Source organism: Haemaphysalis longicornis, unplaced genomic scaffold (assembly GCF_048455015.1).
Source record: "Haemaphysalis longicornis isolate Haplotype H1 unplaced genomic scaffold, Haemaphysalis longicornis Haplotype H1 scaffold_9, whole genome shotgun sequence".
Classification (NCBI taxonomy): Eukaryota; Metazoa; Arthropoda; class Arachnida; order Ixodida; family Ixodidae; genus Haemaphysalis; species Haemaphysalis longicornis.
In genome coordinates this window covers 64,023,613-64,041,931 of record NW_027526460.1, presented here as the reverse complement: position 1 = coordinate 64,041,931, position 18,319 = coordinate 64,023,613, and the positions used below count along the sequence as shown (strand labels likewise).

At 42.0% G+C, this 18,319-nt stretch overlaps 1 protein-coding gene across 2 annotated transcripts; it reads left to right on the top strand.

The window, feature by feature from the left end:
- The first annotated feature begins 7,751 nt into the window (after positions 1–7,751).
- Positions 7,752–18,074, top strand: LOC144152146 (uncharacterized). 2 transcript variants are annotated; one of them, XM_077683357.1, is made up of 5 exons: positions 7,752–7,908; positions 9,531–9,682; positions 10,839–10,906; positions 12,151–12,234; positions 17,806–18,074. In XM_077683357.1, the coding sequence occupies exons 1-5, from the start codon at positions 7,792–7,794 to the stop codon at positions 17,928–17,930; spliced, it is 546 nt and encodes a 181-aa protein (XP_077539483.1). In that variant the 5' UTR covers positions 7,752–7,791; the 3' UTR covers positions 17,931–18,074. The 2 variants fall into 2 exon arrangements, with proteins under 2 accessions (XP_077539483.1, XP_077539485.1); XM_077683359.1 differs by lacking the exon at positions 17,806–18,074 and adding an exon at positions 15,498–15,587.
- The last annotated feature ends 245 nt before the right edge of the window (positions 18,075–18,319 follow it).

Genomic DNA, 18,319 nt, shown 5'->3' with positions numbered 1-18,319 from the left:
GTGCTCCACAGTACCCGCTACTATGCTTGCAGCATCGAAGTGTGTTAGCTAGGGTCCCTCGCAGGCTTAAGGCGTCGGGGTCACATGACCGGTAGGCTTCTTATGCGTGCCAGTGTGGGGATATGTATGCGCTGACGCAGGCGCGAGTTCGGAATGGACTGGACAATACATTGTTACAAACACGCAGGCATAAACTGGACATAGTTTTTGGCCGCTGGAGCTGGCAAGAAAAAAGATGAAACTACTTGAACACCGCTATCTTGTAAAAAACGTTGAAGATCTGTCAAAAGGTAATGCAAGAAATACAAACAGCATTTAGTTCCTAAGTACTCGCACGGATGAAGCACAAAAAAGATTCGAAGAGAGTAGAAAACTAAGACCATGGTTCAGTATAGTAAGGGATGGAAAAACATTTTGTGACTCAGCAGCCTTGAAGGGGATGCAAGAAAACTTAAATATCCACGCAGTATTATCCTAGACATACACGAAGTATCAGTCTGGCCAAAAAATCAAAACGCGCCACAGCAGCCTTTGCTACTTCGATTGGTGTACTCATTCTCAAGCCTAAGGCAATCGAAGTGATTAACAGCGTTCATGGCGACTCTGTGACATTTCCAATAAACGCTTTCGCGATTTTCTTCGCGACTGGAAGCACTATCAAAGCTATAGTTATCAACAACACGGAGCTATCCGCCTTTCGGTTGCGGCTTTTTTCTAAATCGGCTACGGAATGCGTTTATTGCTACAACAGAAAGGAACCGGCCAATGACCGGTGGTGACGTAATTTGAGCGCTAGAATTGCGCCCAGGCTCGGGAAAGAGAGAAAAATATTTTAAGTATGTTTTCAAGATGTATGATGGGCATACACAGTAATTTTTCGCTAAGGTAAGTTAGGACCTCTATTCTAACCACTGGATGTGTTAGTTGACTCGTTCTGAAAGCATTTAAGATGAGAAAAAGTTTAAAAAAGCGTTGCAGGGCCCGTTTCAGGTAAATCAGTTACAGCTTGCGCCATAGTGATTGTATTCGCAAGTCGACAAGAACAAGAAAATGGTTAAAAAGACCTTCCGGACTGATACATACTCAAGCTAATAAAAATGACACATGCTTGTCTGGATTCCAAGGAAAAAGGAGAAAGAATACATGCGAGACCAATGAAGGCGTTTCTGTTTCTTGTTTTCACAATGAAGGTGACTTACACTACCGTTACCTAATCCGATCAATGTGAAGAGTTTCGGCAAGCACTATAATTTGTTGCAACTATCCCGAAAAATCTCCTCCAGCCTTTGAAGACGCGACCCTCACTGGCGCCCAATAGTGGGAATTCGGAATTGGGTCAATTTACTATCACCCATATTCAGCCGCTTTGGCTTCACAGGAACAATCGAAGAGATGTTTTAATTGTCTTTGCAAGGTAGGGCTGGTTATGCGAAGTCAGTCCGGTTACTTTTGATGAGATTGGAGTCATTGGGTTTATTACCAAACCGAAAGCGCGAATCTTATCTCGTGCATGTTTGAGGCTATCAAAAAGCAATGCGGGCGCTTATTGATATGCGTGCTTTTGGGGACCATCTATGCTAAAAAAAACGAAGCAATTACAGGCATGTGATACTATATGCGGCTGTAAATATGGGCTTTTCAGGTAAAACAACAAGTGCTGCTACTAGAAACTGCAAGTTTTTTGTGAGCCAGATAACAGTTGAGGGAGAAGTAATAACTATACGTTAACAAAACCTACACATTTCATGTTTTTTTTGGATGTATACGAAAACCGAAAAGCGACTGTTAGTTGAGATTTCGGTGCAAGTGTATATCTTCAAGTGGGCAAAACTTTGCAACTATACAGAGCTTTGCAATTAGGGGTGGTTTATACCCTAGATGTAGCTGAGGCGCGTAAAGGTAAATACAAATTTATGCAAAGTAAATAGATAATTAAAAATGTGTTGCTAACAGAAAAAGTTTTCACCTTTACCTACTACCCAAAAACTATTTGGAACAGAACAGAAGACAAGACCGCCATTGACATAGAATAGGACCGTAAATGTACAAATGGCTACACTCGGGGGATTGGCATTTCATGAACTACGAGCCCCTCATATCTGACAAACTCCTCATGAAAAAAGTTGTGGGTATATATTTCCCCGCAAACTACTCCTTCGACAAAACATGTCGGTAGTTCCTGGGGTGACAATCCTAGGCTAGCTCTCTCCTTTTAAAAGTAAACCTGCGGGTTAGTAACAAACAACCTGGGCAGATTTGCCCCTCGAACATGTATTTAAACATTTCAGGTATACGCTTACTGCAGAAGTAAGCATGTTGACCAGGAAGAAAGATCCTAAGAGATTTACCTGCGTGGCCGTAAAGTCAGGGAAACCTGGAACAATGTGAATGCATTTATTGGCCGCTAGCTAAAAGGGGATGTTGAAAAGGTTGTTGCAAGAATTTCCCGTGCAGCGTCCAGACGCAAAAAATGAGTAATTTTGTTGAATTTATGAGTCATCCCATCAAACCATAACAAAATAGAGAAAAAGCACCTGCACACGAATTATCAACATAGTTGTAATTCTACCAATTCACTGAAGGGTACCCTGAATAACATGTAAGTACAAGTAACACGCATATCCTGTATTCTGGCCTTTATTAGGTTTTATTTGAAGATATTGTGCTGAAATTCTAATTGGCAAGGAGGGAGGGGGACAATAGAAGGCGCCGAAGGCGCACCCGGTTATGTGGCGCGCCGTATTGGGGGGCACCGGAGTAATTTTCGACACCTGAGGATGTTTACAGTGCGCCGGAATCTTGACACACAGATGTTTTCGCTTTTTGCCCCCATCTGAAAAGCGGTCACCGAGGCCGGGATTGAGCCCGTGTCCTTGGTCTAAGCAGCAACACACTTTAGCCACTTCGCCACCACGGCAGGTGTTGTGTTCAACTTAAGCGAGAAGAATAGATCTTCACTGCTTTACATAAAAAAAAAATAACTTCGATTTTTTTAAAATGCCTAAAATACCTAATGAGTGCAATTAAATACTCTTTATATATTTTAAACCTTCTATATCTGGAACATATATCTTTAAATATTTGAAAAACAATAATAGCTAGCCAAGGGCTCGGTGGTTGGATGAGCTGCTGAGGTTAGTGGGCAGAGAGTGGACTCGGCTAGCGCAGGGTAAACGTGGCTGGAGATCTTTGGGAGAGGAATTCGTGCTGCATTGGACACAGTAATGCGGACAACGACAACTGAAACGTTCATCATAAACCAAGGTTCGAGAAGTAATTATACTAATGGTAAGTAATATTCAGGTGAACGGTGTTCTGGACTCCCGTCATACCGTTTACTTAAATGAAAATTTAAATCATTATACAGTAGAATCTCGATAAAAGGAAATCGCTTAAACGGAATGGCCGCTTAAACAAACCAGTAGCCTGCAAGTTATTTAGTTTTGTGTACAGATAACGTAAAAAAAACCCCTCGGTAATCGGAACTAAAATCTCCTCGTCCCCGTGTAAACGGAACCAGAAATGGAGATTCTTTTGAAACCTATTGGCATGAGAATGAGCTTTTTAAGGTTCCGGCTGTATTGTTTTTGTTTTCCTTCCTCCACGTTTTTATAGCCTCGTTGGCCTCGTCAGCCTCGTCTCGTTAGTGGTCAGCCGTGTTAGCGCAACGAATGCAACATCGCCGTTCTTGTTCCAGTCGTTCGGTATCGATTGAAGACGCCGGGGCTACAGGGCTTAGCGTGTGCCGCCAATTATTCGTGCCATCGTGGTGCTATTCGGGCTTGGTTACCGCGTAGCCGTCTTCTGAATTCGGTGGCTCGTGCGAACTCACCAAGATGAGGCCTCCAGCCTCTGTGAAGATGCAGTTGCAATGTCTCAAACAAAAAATAATTTATGAATTTTGTAGTGCACAGAGACTCATTGTTCCCACATCAGCTTTTGTAGTTTTCTTCCTTTTGAACTATCAGCTACATTCACTTTCTTGTACTTAGAATTTCATGAAATGGTATTAAGAGTGTGTACGCAGACAAATTTGCACTTCCACACGTCTATCTCAGTAAACGTAACTCCTGTAAACGGAACTAATTTTTTTTGGTCCCTTGAAGTTCCGTTTATCGAGGGTACATATTACAAATGACCAGATCGGCAATAACAGCTTGGCATGTTGGCTTTTTATTTATGGGAAAGCACTGCGTACAATTGCCCAACCTGTTTTACTTTTAAAACGAGAATTTGCACTTGGGTCTCTTATCAACCTGGAGTTTTTAATAAGGTGCTCTTGAATGAGCTCTACGTGGTAGGGTAACCGAATGTTAGTGCAACCCACTTGTGACAATAACAAGTTTATTAGGAGAATGATTTCTGCGGGTACCGCTGTTATTATCAAAAGAGATAATCTGGTTGAACTATATATTCCATAAAAATCTGACACGTTTTCGGAAATTCAGCTGCGTTTCCTGTTCGGGGTGCTTATAACGGAGCACGCAGCTTCAAAAGGTATATTTTCAATATATATTGCCTTAACGATTGCAATAATCTACTTACAAATAACCACGAGTCTTTTGTGCTTTCATAGTTCGTGTAGATCATTAAAGCAATTTATTTTTTCTCTATACAACATTATTACAAATATTGATCATTTTTCGGTCTGAACATTTTGGCAATCAGATATCAGCGGATGCATTTTGATAAAAAGCTATATTCAAACATAAACATTTAAAACGTAGATGAGCGCTTCATAAAAGTGTCCTTCTTTCTGAGAGCTCTGGACTCTGCTTAAAATGCTTCCATCAAGAAAAGGCCTAAAAGACTTGCGGTGGGCCTCTTACAAAATATTAAATAAAATGTATGGCCTTGCATCTCTTTGCAACGCAATATTTTCCATAACGTTTCATATATCATTTCCTCGAACATTGCTGTTAATAAACACAACCGCACCTGAAAAGTTGACATTGCGATTTATTTTGGTACACATACAAATAAAATTTTACATTGACATCCTGTGCAAAAACCACCTTGTGATCAATTTAATAGAGTGAACTGTAAATGAGGTCCTTTGGAATTGCTTAAAAGTTTGTGGTAGTACGTGTGTTTACTGTAGACACGCATTAACTCATTCCTGCATGTCTCACACTACTTCAATCGAATCGAAACTGCCAGTAATCACTGATCTGAAAAAGCATAACATTCGTAAGGTCATGAATTCTACATCTTAAACTTCTGTATTGTTTAGTTTATCATGGCGCGGACACAATGGCATCTACGTCTGCAAAAGTTCGTTTTTTAATGTTGGCTGCAAGTGGTGCTTTCAATGAGTATTTGATGACGTAAAAGGCTTTCACTGTTTTAAGCATTCATTTGAAATTATTATGACAATTTGATATACTGTATACGTTATCAATGCCAGAAATTCTAATTAAAGCTTTTTAACATGAAAGTGTTTTATTCCGGGGTACACAAACATTTGAGTGACCTCATATCCGTCACGGAAGTGACGCCAGTACAATGAAACAATCGGCCTGTAAAGGGCTTGGGAAAGAAGACCCTTGCACACAGGGCCTTCTTGAGGGAAGCAACCTTCAGAACCGAAGCGTACGTTACACTTAGGGTTGTTCGTTTTCGGTTTGATATTTTAACACGAAAGTGTTGTATCCCGGCATACACGAATATTTCACTGGCGTCATATTCGTCAGAAAATTGACGCCAGTACACCTTTGCCCAAGCGACCCGCTAGCAGGACGTCGCTCACCAAGCACACCCACAAGACAGCCGCCGACCCGCAAATCATGCTCAGCTGCAGATTTCGCTGCACATTTCCCTTTAAGGTTTTATCGAACCCTGTGACAAAGGAATCAACCACATTTTTTTTTTACAATAGAATGCACTCAACTACGATGACTGGTTTCGTGTTTACTTATTTTTTGGGACGCTTCCTTTCGCGTCCTTAAAAGACTACCTAGGGATTTTACAGGTCTTGTGGTTTACGCAGCCTGCACGTTTATCTCCAATATATGCGCTGTACTGGCCTACCGAAGGAGGGCCGGGAGAAGACCGGGGCTCATGCCAAAATTTTCGGTTTCAGGAACCGGAGAGGGGAATGTGTGAGGCTATGGAATCTTGTTGTCATCGAATGGCCAATACCAAACAAATTTGTGTAAGCGAGCTATAGCAAAAGGTTATGTAAACCTGGTGTCTTCTCTCAAGACGACGATCATCCGTTTTTAAATACCCTTCGGTGTCGATGGTGATGTACTGATAAGAATTTCTTTGCATTTTTTCTAGATATTGGAAGTTAGTCTCGCAAGTAGCATTCAAAACAACAGGGGAGTATTTTTTTTTGACGTAGGGAAACATAAATATGAATGTTTGGATACGCAACACAAGTAAAATATGCATTATATGTGCAATAAACAAGGTAATGATATCCACGTTCATATGACCGTAATTAAACATTAGAATTAAAACAATAACACTCATTATCCTTCTGATATACAAACACTACTGCAGAGAATCAATCCCACGACGCACCACGTAAACCATTGAAATTGTGCTCATGTGATGTGTAAGAATTTCACAGCAAGTTGAAACGGATGGTACTTCAAACGCTGCACTCTGCTCCTCGAAAATAGTTGTTTGCTTTCTCAGAAAGGACTCCAACGCAGTAAATAATGTCTCGTCATGTTCATTTACGGAGGTACATTAGTCCCACTAAAAGTGTTCAAATGTCAACGTATAAACAGCCGTTTTTTGTGGGAACCACGAATTGGCCCGGATTGTCTACGTGCGATACTGCACGCAAACTTGAACCCACACTCTAATGGTAGCCTGCTAACCTGGTTTATTAGTTTTTCATAAATTTTGAGCAGCTCGCTTCAATTTCAGGTTAAAGGGAGTGCGCTTTATAAGGTTTCTTTGTTATACACACTTTCGAGGTGCCGTAATTGTATGTTTCGGCTTGCCCTTATAATGAAGGTGTACGCTTCCTACGGTTTTATAATAATTGTGTAAAAATGCGTACATAAATTGTCGTGACTAAAATTTCTAAGCGGAAATTGAAATTAAGTAAAATTGTGAATCGAAAATGCAGCCATGCGAGCATTCCTGAGTCTCGTTTAAATAAATTTGGCCACAGTAGTTATTATTTTATAAGTGCGCGCAGTTGCTTGATCTTTTTGTAAAAAATAATGGCTACATGAGTCAGGTAACTCCCCTGTGAGAATAACAAAAACCCCGGAACACCAGTGACCTCAATTTTTACTCGAATGACCACGTATTCCTCTCAAAACATATGACATCATGGACTGTCGCCCTCTTCGAGAGTCGAGAAACACCAAGCACCCCGCAGAGATAGTACATGTAAACACCAATTTTTATTCCAGGAATTTCCGGCTGTCACGCTCAACTCCAAGAACGAGTGACAAGTCAATTTCCTTTCTGTGCAAACAGTGTGCCTGTACAATCGTGGGTACGCTGGTCTATTTTTAAAAATGTTACATATTTCGACACAAATGGCGTGGTTTTTTGTTGAATTTTGTTTCCCAAAGGGGTTATTATGCAGCTGGTAATTCCCGCGAAGTTGGCAAAATACTCGCGCGACCTGGAAATGTCCACAATAATAAATATGGCTGTGTGTTGTGAGAGAAAGGCTTGAGTTACCCGTCAAATTGTAGCGAATTTGGCAGAAGACATGTTTTAAATTCATCTCCCAACAATCCCGCTATCTAGTTTCATCTGCGGTATAGAGTATAAAAGGACACGGCGAACGCTGTACTCATACCGGTGACTGTCGCCATGGAGACAAAATCCAAGCTTCTTGTAGCCTCCCTTGCGCTCCTGTACTTGTCTTTGCCGTCCGATGGCGGTTCAGGGCCGAAAAAGCTTCAACGGGAAACTCCTGATGCTTACCTGGTATGTAAGACTTTCGAGCTTTAAAACACAGCATATCGGTTAAATGATATTTTAGCGCTTTATACATAGCGAAACTAAGCACAGCGCTCGGAATAATCAGCTATATTCGTAAAATAATTCAAACAGCAAGGTTTTCTAATTCTCACGTACATACAAAAACACCCCGCGGCTCAGTCTCAAGGTGTTCTAGAGGTCGATTCAGTTAGCGCTACGGCACAGTCATGATGACACTTAATTCCCTCATCTGGCGCGAGCTTTGGCACGACGGGAAGGGAGAACGTCGTTCGTCCACTGCGTAATTCCAAAGCGCAGAAAAAAATTTAAACTTCTAAAGCCTTCTTGGGAATTTTTACTTTTTGAGCGATTGCCTGCGCGATGTTGTGCTTTTGTACTGGGGCGAAGCCGAACGACGGCGTTTTAAGAGATAATGTTTATCTTTCCTTCCAGCAAGTTTGAATATTGAGTGCTATTATTAAGCTCACAGCAAAAATTCAGGGATGCAGTTTTTTTCAGCCCCCTAGTAATTCTTTTGTGTGTGGTCGTGTTCATTTAGTCTGCGCGTCTTACTACTACTCCGTTTTTGAGAGGACACGCCATGGCATTCTCTGTGGGGTGTTTCGCAGTAGTTAGCATGCGACCAACGCCTCAGTGCAGGAGGATAGGTTGATGGTAAATTGTCGTTCCCTTTATATTGTAAGTCGTCAGGCTTCATTCTTGATTAAACAAGATTATAAAAATATCTCAAGAGCAGCGAAAAATAATTTTTTGACACATGCAGGCTTGTCAGAGGGTATTCGGGCCCGCCTTTAAGCGCCCTACCATATCAGTGCGCTACGATGTGCCCTCCGCGGGTCTTTCCACCTAATGTTTGCCACTACGCTGAATATTTATGTTTACGTATATACTGGAGTACACGCAGTGCTTATGCCCGGTTCATGGTAGTTATTTACGCGGCTTTGGTAGCCTCGCAGAGAAGCCTATTTTAAACATTCGACAAAAAAATGTATTCGATCCACCCCACAAAGGCTGCAGGCGAAAAGGGGGATCTGACTTTTTACCCCGCGTAATTACACACAGTATATAAAGTTCATTCTGTAGGACTCAAATCGTGGTCTATACCCGCATTTTTTGGTAACTGCCCAATCAAGTTCTACAGTACAATCTTGAAGACAACATACATCTGCCAACTGCAGTCAACTCGATAATGTCACTGCCCGAGATAAGACCAGGGTTCCATTCCGAGTGTTCACCATCTTGGGTCTCTGGACCTTTTGTTTCCTTTTACGTAGCTACACCGCAATGCCAATAGCTTTAAAACAATAAAGTATATGGCATAAAAAAAACCAGAAAAAATGCGTTTCATTTTTTTTTTCAAAGCTACAACCATAAAATAAGGTGTGCAGTAAAATGGGGGATTTGAAAAATTTGCCTTAGCTGACGACTTTTCAGCGCTTTCCCCGTGGAAAGTGTTCCGTTGAGTTAGTGTCTCCACGAGAGCTTTTGCCTCCTCCGCTCTTGAGTAAAACAATAAAATATACTTGCTTTACTCGCTGGATTTATTGCCCCCTCATAAACAACAAAAATGTGTCTTTTTATATTACCGTTGTTTTTATTTCCCCCAGGCATTCGAGGCGTTTCCGTATGCCCTCGGAGTTGCTGACAACGACAACGACACAATCTTTGAATGCCTGAATGCGAAACGCCGAGACTTTGACCTTGAAGGCAGGACTGTCACGTATGATTGGTCCCTTAGCACTGGTCCTGGACAAGAAAGGTAAGCACTTGAGCAGAAAGACATTGATGTTAACTAAGTCGCGAAGAAAATTTATGAAAACGTGTCTAGCCTACTTTCGAATAATATATGAACGTTGTTGTAAACAATTCCTCATTTTCAAAAACTCCTCTAACGCAATGAAAAACTGCAATGTACAATAAATATCTCTGTGATGAGTGAAAAATTTCAGAATTAACCAATTTATACTATAGGAAACTACGTTAACGTTGGCAGTGAGAGCAATTGTAGTTGGCAAATTGGGTTGGAACGCTTGCGCACTTCAATGGGAGGCCGAACTTTGATGAAAAAAAGCAAAGTCAATAAAGCGTAATCCTGAAAGAAGAAATTCCTTTGCCAAACTTTTGTAAACCATTTTGTGTACACATTCACCCGAAATACTTCCTACGATTCAAGACTAAACCGCGACGCAAGTGAGGTGCTTTAACGTACGGACACACTGACTGCAACAAGCCACTAGCATTGTAATCCGAGGATACCAATCTGAGCATAACTGAACATATTTTTTTTAACATTCCCGGTGTGTAAAACTTGACAGACATGTGCGTCTCCAAATCAGATCGCAATGCAATGAACTTGCCTATCATACCCGCCTCTTGGGGCAATTTTGAGTGCACAATATGAGAAGAAGAGGAAAAAACATCTTCTAAGAGCGAGATGGCATCTCTGTCGGAAACGGCACAAGACAGGAGAAGCGTTGTGAGGTCAACCTAAACGATTGCTGAGGAGTTGTACACATATAAAGAATTACAGACTAAATACACCCAAGTACACAAATTGCAAAAATTAGACGCGCTTACATTAATTACTTCCTGTTACATCAATTGCACAAGAAAATACACACTCATGAGCAATTACATACCATTCAGAAAATTCTCAAGGAAGCCCGCGGTTTAAAAATACGAAAACACTACATTATGGCTTATGTTTTTAGCTGAAAAGAAGTAACGCTTTTTAGCTCATCCTTTGGTTATGTCATTATTTTGTACGGGAAAAATGTAATACTATCCCCCTTTTGTGTATTAGTGCTGCTAATGGTTTTTAAAAACCAATGACGCACTTATCTTGTCTTCTGTATTTTTTTTGCTACCGTGTTGACTCAACAACGCGGCCAAGCTAATTCACTAGTGCCTTGCAGGCTTGTGGTTTCCTTACATCATCTTCCGGGCGATACAATAGATTCCGCTCCCTTCACTGTTGACGATGGTAAGTGGGTCAAGGTTTTTTTATTTCTGAACATGCGCGTACATTATGGACGAATGGAGCTGCCATGTGATTGAACCGGACACAGGAGACACATATCGAGGCCTCTGCCCATTCACTTTTCGCTGTTTTGAGGTATCAGAAATCTTCCCTCCATGTGATGAGCAATATTTCAAACCGTAAACGATCTATTTATTCACCGTATCGCGTGCGTTCGCAGGGCAGATAGAGCTGCAATACAGTATTCGCATCGAAAGGAGACACTATAAAGGGCACATCTTCCAAGGGCGTTGCCCGTATATTTCGATTTTTGTTGTTCGGCCCTGCTCTAAGAAAACAGTCAACAAGTTCGAAAGACAAAATAGAGATGAAAGTTTACGCCACTAGGCTTTTTTCTTAACCCAGATGATTGTGAGGTGGCTAAACTGCATAACGTTTTCTTGTGGCAACATCGTTAATGCTTATCCTTTATTGTTACGAGGAATTATTACTGCGTTTTTCTGCCTAGGGGTGAAACTTGGCTTTTCGGAACAAGAAAATGGGCCGCGAAAAATTTAAATGTATTTGTCTTTGTCGCCGCCGCGTTTTAGACACCCAAAAGTCAGTATGTCCTTAAAGATATTTAATCAAAAAAATTTACGCTTAGCAGGTTCGTTGCTCGAAAACGTTCTGGGTTGCCTTTTCTTCAGACGAAATGGTTAACCCACCCAAAATATTGACAAACATTTCCTTTTAACTCCACTGCTCCAACTTCCTTAGCTTTCGCGACGTTTCGTCTAATGGCCAACAGGGCCCTGTATGCCCAAAAACAAATAGTAAGGCTGGCCATTTCTTGATTCTTTCGCCATTAAATTTATTGTGGCCCCAAAAATGTTTTTGAAAAGGGCCCGGAGTAAGCTGTTACATTCATCAGTTTACCGAAACGTCGCCGTCTCACGGAAATCCTACTGATTCGGCTCTCAATTCGTCTTTCGATGAAGAAGGCGTCAGCCAATCAAAAAGGGTTTCGCCTTTTTGTATAAAAGCGTGGCGCCCAAGCAAAGTTGAATATTGGGACTAGAGGCACAGGCGCTTGGCTAAAGGCCCCGCCCCTGGCCGAGACAGCTCTGGCGATGTGGTATCGCCAGAGCATTTCGGTGGCAGAAGTTTTCTGGTGGCAGAGGTGCTGGTGACATAATCGATGACTCAGCCACTCTGCATGCTTCAGTTTTTTGTCTCCACCGACTAACATACATTTTCACATGCAGATACCACCGTATATGATGGGTATGTGAGCTACACCGATTACCGCGATTGTGCCGTCACCGAAGTGCCCATCTGGAACAATCAGCGTAAGATGACTAAACGTCAACCTTTGTTTATTTAACAGTGCGTACATTTCACCAACCTATTGCTGATAGCGCAATGGGGACGTACGAAAGAGGGCGTAAGGCCGACAAATGTGTGCAAGAACCACAGGTTCTTTCTTTGCGCGTATAGTCGGTATGAATTGCTTTTTGTTTCGTTTCACGTACTTATTTGTGAGTATTTGAGCCTTGCAAGCACGAATTTTAGACAACAATGTTGCCTTCAGAAACTCTGGTCACAAAAGAGTAATTCAAAATATGGGTATACCGCTAAGTGTGCTGACCTTTACTGTTTCGGAATAAGCGTGGTGGCAACTATTGTCACTAGATAAGGTTACAGAGTATCGTCACTCTTTTCTCCCATTGCTCCGTGCCGCTGCCGTGATCATTGGTCAGTTCGCATCACGTGACATTTGTTTGCACTGCGACGGTTCAAGGGCACCGCCAATTTGTTGTTTATGCGTTTTGTGTCGGCGAACAGTGGTAGTCTCGGCTTCTCCTCCCTGCTCTGCGGCTGCGCGTGACTGGCGTCGTTGCGAACGCGAATCAAAGATAGCGCGCTTAACAGCATTTCAGCTGCAGTAGTGGGCCCGATGAAGTCGTGATGCTGCGCCTTCGGCAATGTTGTTTACAAATGACCTCGTCAAACTTAGCGGTGAGGGTGCAGGAGCGGCAATCTGGCAACACTGATAAACACCAAAATGGCCGCTGTTGCTCACTTGCGTGCCTCAGTGATGGTAATCAGTATCTTATCTAGTGACACTAGTGGCAACAAAAAATTTGAAGTGCACAACACTGCAACGAATACCTTTAGCTTTAACTTTCTTGGCTAGCCTGACGATTTTTTCTCTTGGCATCATTCCTGATAGTGATGTTAGTTCTATGATCAGGACGCCGGTACAGGACTTCCGCTACGCTTCAAGGGAGCACATTGCAGGTGTGGCGTTGCACCACGCATTCAGTAGTTTAACGTCTAATGCGTAACATCAGGTAAGCAGGCTAGAACAAGAAAACAGGCGTTTATTGCAAAAGAAATCTTCGGTGGGCATCCCACAACGCCACCCTGTGACGCCCTGCATTCTCTATAAACGCACAGTTGCCAATGTGAACACACGTAATTGTTTTATTACGCTTAACTGAGATAAGTAATAAAAGCAAAGTAGACAAACGAAACAAAAAATATAAAAACAGCAGAGCAAGAAACTCAAACTGTATATCATATACACCACGCTGACCTTGTGAAGGTCCAAGTAAAAATGCCTAGAATTGTAATGAAAGCGCGAATACAAAAGCTTAAAAAACACGAACCCTGTAATGTCTTGCGTTTGGAGAAAAAATTATTTTTGAAGAAGTTAATAGCACATCTAGCAAATGCACATCTGTAAATGGCGAGAATTGTCGAAGGAATTGGAGAAAACTGAAGACGAAAGAAAACTAAAATCATAAAGAGAGTATGAAGGAACATACGAAGTACAAATATGTATCTTATACACCGCTCTTACACAAAGAGCAGAAAGATAAAAAAACACTCGAAAAGAGGAACAAGTGAATGAAAATTCATCAGAAATTGCCAACCGTGTTTACGCTCAGTCTTTGAGCAAAAATGCAGAATTGAGGAGGATAGCACACATTTATAGTATATTCATCCAAATTTAATGAAACAAGATCCTAAAAACAAGAAAAGGCAAAAAGAAAGTTCTGAAATACCGCAATGAATCATTGATATAAAAAAATATCCATCTTCTACAACCCCTCACACGATGAAGCACCACCCATGTAATGCGTTGCATCGGTAAGAAAGAATCAATGGCGGGGTTAGAGCATTTATCCTATAACAGCGTAAATGAACATCAGTGACCAAAGGAGAAAAAACTAAATCTGTCTACTCGTAGCTGAAACTAGACACGTGAAATGCTCAACTATGTGGGACTCACAGACTGAGTCATCATAACTCAGCCTAAAGTGTGGTTTTAGAGTACATGTCCACTACGGCGTTTGGGGGACCAGGCTGGATTTTAAAATTCATCCTTTGTAGAGAAAAAAAGGAAATTGTGATTTTGCAAATTCGCGTTTATATGGAAGAAAAGAAAACTTCAACCAAGGTAGAAATCCCGATTGTTGCCTACGTTTTAGCAAAGAGACTTGCCTTCGTCAGGGCAGACCCTCGCCTGGCTGGCACGGTTTATATAGGGGTAGGTCCCCAGGTGAGAGGAGAGAAGTGGAATTGAGAAAGCTGATTGGTTTGGGAGTATATAGGCGGATATATTAAAGGGGAAAGAAGGTTGTCTAGTTTCATCAGCGAAGTCGGTAAGAGGGAAGTCAGCCGGGGGTTGATATTCCGGGAAATTCTTGGACAGAAAGGATGAGCGGGTGTTTGTTGACTGCCACGCGGCATACCAAAAGATTCTCGAAACCGCCGGAAGCAGAACAGGTGGTGAGAGGAGACCTTATCAGAAACTATCTGCAAGGCTCAGGTCAAACGGAAAAGTAGAGAACGGGGAAGAAAACACGTCAAGGAAAAAAGAAAAAAAAGAACACCCACACAAAAGAAAAAGCAATAACCGCACAACTGAAATGGCACGTGTTACCAACAGCAACATTCCTGGAACCGGCCTTTCCTGAAACTCAAAAACGAAAAGATAAAGTTAGGGGGACATGCAAAGCGGAGCAAAAACAAGAGAACAATAAAAATAAAATAGAATTCCAAAAGCAAAGGTTGCAGGGATGCGGGCGAGTATTGAGCTGGAAGCTAAGGACTGAAAATAAAAGAAATTCAGTGACCAGGTAAAGAGCACAGGGAGGGGTAATAGTCTTTGGATAAGGTATAGGCAAGACAATGCCTAATTCTGTATTCCTGGTAAATGTCGCAAGGCTTCCAAGTTGCCCTAAGACGCATTATTTCCAGTACGTTCCATGGAGTTGAATTTGTGAATTAAATAGGATTCTTGGTATTTCCTGTCCCTAGGAGACTTAAACTTTGACTAAAGTATATACAACTTAATGTCATCAAGATTATGGCCTGGTTGGTTGAAATGCTGCGCTACAGCTATGGAGGATTTTCTAAGACTATCTGCCCGGTTACCGTGAAGGCGTAGGCTCATAGGTTGACTCGTTTCGCTTATATACTGTTTGTGACACATTGCGCATTCTAACATATACACAATGTTGGATGAAGTGCAAGTAAAACTTGAATTAATCTTGTGAACACAATTACTGGCTGTGCTTTTTACAATGCAGTCTGTCTGCAGGTGCCTGCAAGTCTTGCATCTGGGATGGGAGCAGCTGGCTATGAGTGGTTACTTTGAAGGCCCTGTTTTAGCATGCACTAAAATATATTTCATATACCTATTTCTTCGGTAGGTAACCCTTGGTGCTTCCGGAAACGTCTTTTTAAGTCGGTCGTTACTGGCTAAAATGGGGTAGTATTTCCGCAGGATACTATTTACGTTAAGCAGGACGTTAGAAAATTTTGTCAAATCAGGCGGCCTGGCGCTTTCGTTTTTTTTGCTGCTTGTTGAGCACGTCATCCCTTTTGGGATTAGATGCACGCTTGTACGCCTGATCGAGAGAGCTTTTGGAGTGGTTCCTGTTCATAAGGGTGGACTTGAGTTCGTCTAAATGCTTTACGTAGTCGCTGTCACCACTGCATACTCTTCTAAGGCTGGTGGCTTGTCCTACAAAGATCCCTTGTTTGCAGTGTCTCAGGTTATGGCTTTTACACTCTAGATACTGCTGCCTGTCTGTTGGTTTCGTAAAAAGCGTGGTTTTAAGTTTACCGTTGTCTAGAATGACGGTAGTATCCAGGAAGCTCACTTCTTTTTCAGAATTCTGGCAGGAGAATTCAATAGTCGGATGGGAATAATTGGGATGAGATATACACGTTTCTAGAGTCACGCGACCACGTTCCCAAATCATGGATATGTCGTCTATGTAGCAGAGGTAAACCTGAGGTTTATGCGGAAAAGAGTTAAAAAGGGTGGCTTCAAGTTGCCCCATGAAAATATTGGCATAAGTCGGCGCGAATGGGGTAGCCATGCTGGTTCCAAAAACTTGCAAGTAGTAAGAGGAGTCAGATTGAGAATAATTGAGAGTAAAACTAGTTTTACAAAGTTATATGCACTTCTGGCGCATGTTGGTGCGGGTTCTCGGATAAAGTTTTTGAAATAGCTTCGAGTCCTTCTTCGAAAGTGATGCTTGTATACAATGCGGCAACGTCAACAGTAACAAGGTAGGTTCCACTGGGTAGGCGCCCACCCTTATTTACCTCTTCTATTATGCGGAGGAAGTGGGATGAGTCCTGAACGAACGAAGCAAGAAGAGCCGTAATGTCGGATAGGTAATGATTCAGAAACAGAGATGATGCTTCGTTTGCGGTATTGTTATTCGAAATTATGGGCCTGCCTGGAGTGTCGGCCGTAAATAATAATTCTACGGGGACTTTGTGGATTTTTGGAAGGAGGAAAAAACGTTCTGCGCTCTTATTATTCGATTTCATGAAGTTTAAGTCAGTGGTTGTTATAAAATCTATAGATCGCAGATCTGTGAGGCTTTGAAGGATTGTTAGGCTGCACTCCTGGCTCGGATCGTTATCCAAGGGCTTGTAGTGGCCAGCGTTGTTGAGCTGCCTATAAGCTTCATTTATTATTTTCCCATCGGTATAACAACTACGCTACCACCTTTGTCGGCTGGCTTTATGAATATGTCGGTTCTGGCGGATAGGGTATTAAGGGTAACTTCTTGTGACAGAGTTAGGTTCTTGCGCTTGTTTGATTGCTTAGTTGTTGTCAATATTTATCTTAATACTGATTTTAAGTACAGATCTAATTCTGGAGTCTGATCTACATCTGGAGTTGAAGTGCTAGGTGGCTGGGGAATGCGCTCGTTAATATCAAGTTGGTCCTGTTTATCCGAAAAAAACTCTCTTAGTCTCATTCTCCGAGAAAATTCATTGCGATCTTTATGTTTCTCTATTCATTCACACAGGTATTTGTGGGACAGAAAGTTAGACCTCGTTCTAGGATACCCTTTTCTTCGACCGTTAGTGTTTTGTAACTGTCAATAACGTTGCTGGGGTAGGCAGCGAGGGAGCTGGTTTCTTCAATAAGTATATTTGTTGGGGGAGGAGGTCCCACTACAGCAATTTCTGTATCGAGGGGGGCCGTTACATGACCTAATACTCCATATTCCGGATTATTGAGGAGCTGATGTTCTACAGTGCAAATTGTATTTCGCGAGGGAGGCTGTTCACGTTGTAACTTAACCGCATGCTTATTGCTAAGATCATTTTTATAAATCTTGCTTAGGACGATTAATTCCTTTCCCCGCCTCTTAACTCGTGCTATTTTCCTCCCGTCTGGACACTACCACAATCCAGTTGGTCTGGTCTATTTTAATTTCTCACATTCGCCATGCCATCGTCTCTTTCTGGACAGCGTGCGACTCATCGACGCTGCTGAATCTGATGAGAATGAACATGATGAATAATGAACATGACGGAGGTCCTGTTTCTGCCATTGGATGATACGCACTGAAGTACCCGTTTTTATGTTGTTGCAGAATGCACCTTGTGGGTGTCTGAGGCGCTAAAGGACCTGGTGCCCACGCACTGCCTGAGACAATTCCACGACATCTGCGGAGTTTCGGTTCCGTTACGTGACAGCGACCTGTGCCCAGATGATTAGCAGTATAAGGATGGCGACGGCCAGTGCAATTTTGGATCTCTACTAGTTATCACGCTTTTCTGCTTACTCTTCACAAAATGCTAATGTTTGTTTCACTAAAACGTTTTGGCCAAAATAAAGCAGCGCCCCTTATTTACGCATTAATGGGTAGCCTGAACCTTTGCCGGTTAAGTGCAAAAAGCAGAGCCACATTACCAAATCTTTAATCGGATGTTTACTGCATGCACCAAGGAGAATACTATATTCTTCAAAACGCAACTGCGACAATTACGTTGAAAATGTGCTTGTGGTGTACGGAGCTTTGGTGTTCTGAGAATTCGACGATAATGACCCAGATGGCTTCTGAAGTGTAAGAAAAACACTTGAGGAAATCAAGTTTGTTAGTTTGT

Coding starts and splice junctions, on each gene's coding strand:
- LOC144152146 (XM_077683357.1), top strand. CDS start 7,792: ATGGAGACAAAATCCAAGCTTCTTGTAGCCTCCCTTGCGCTCCTGTAC. Junction 10,907..12,150: donor TCCCTTCACTGTTGACGATG/GTAAGTGGGTCA, acceptor TTTCACATGCAG/ATACCACCGTATATGATGGG. Junction 12,235..17,805: donor GCCCATCTGGAACAATCAGC/GTAAGATGACTA, acceptor ATGTTGTTGCAG/AATGCACCTTGTGGGTGTCT.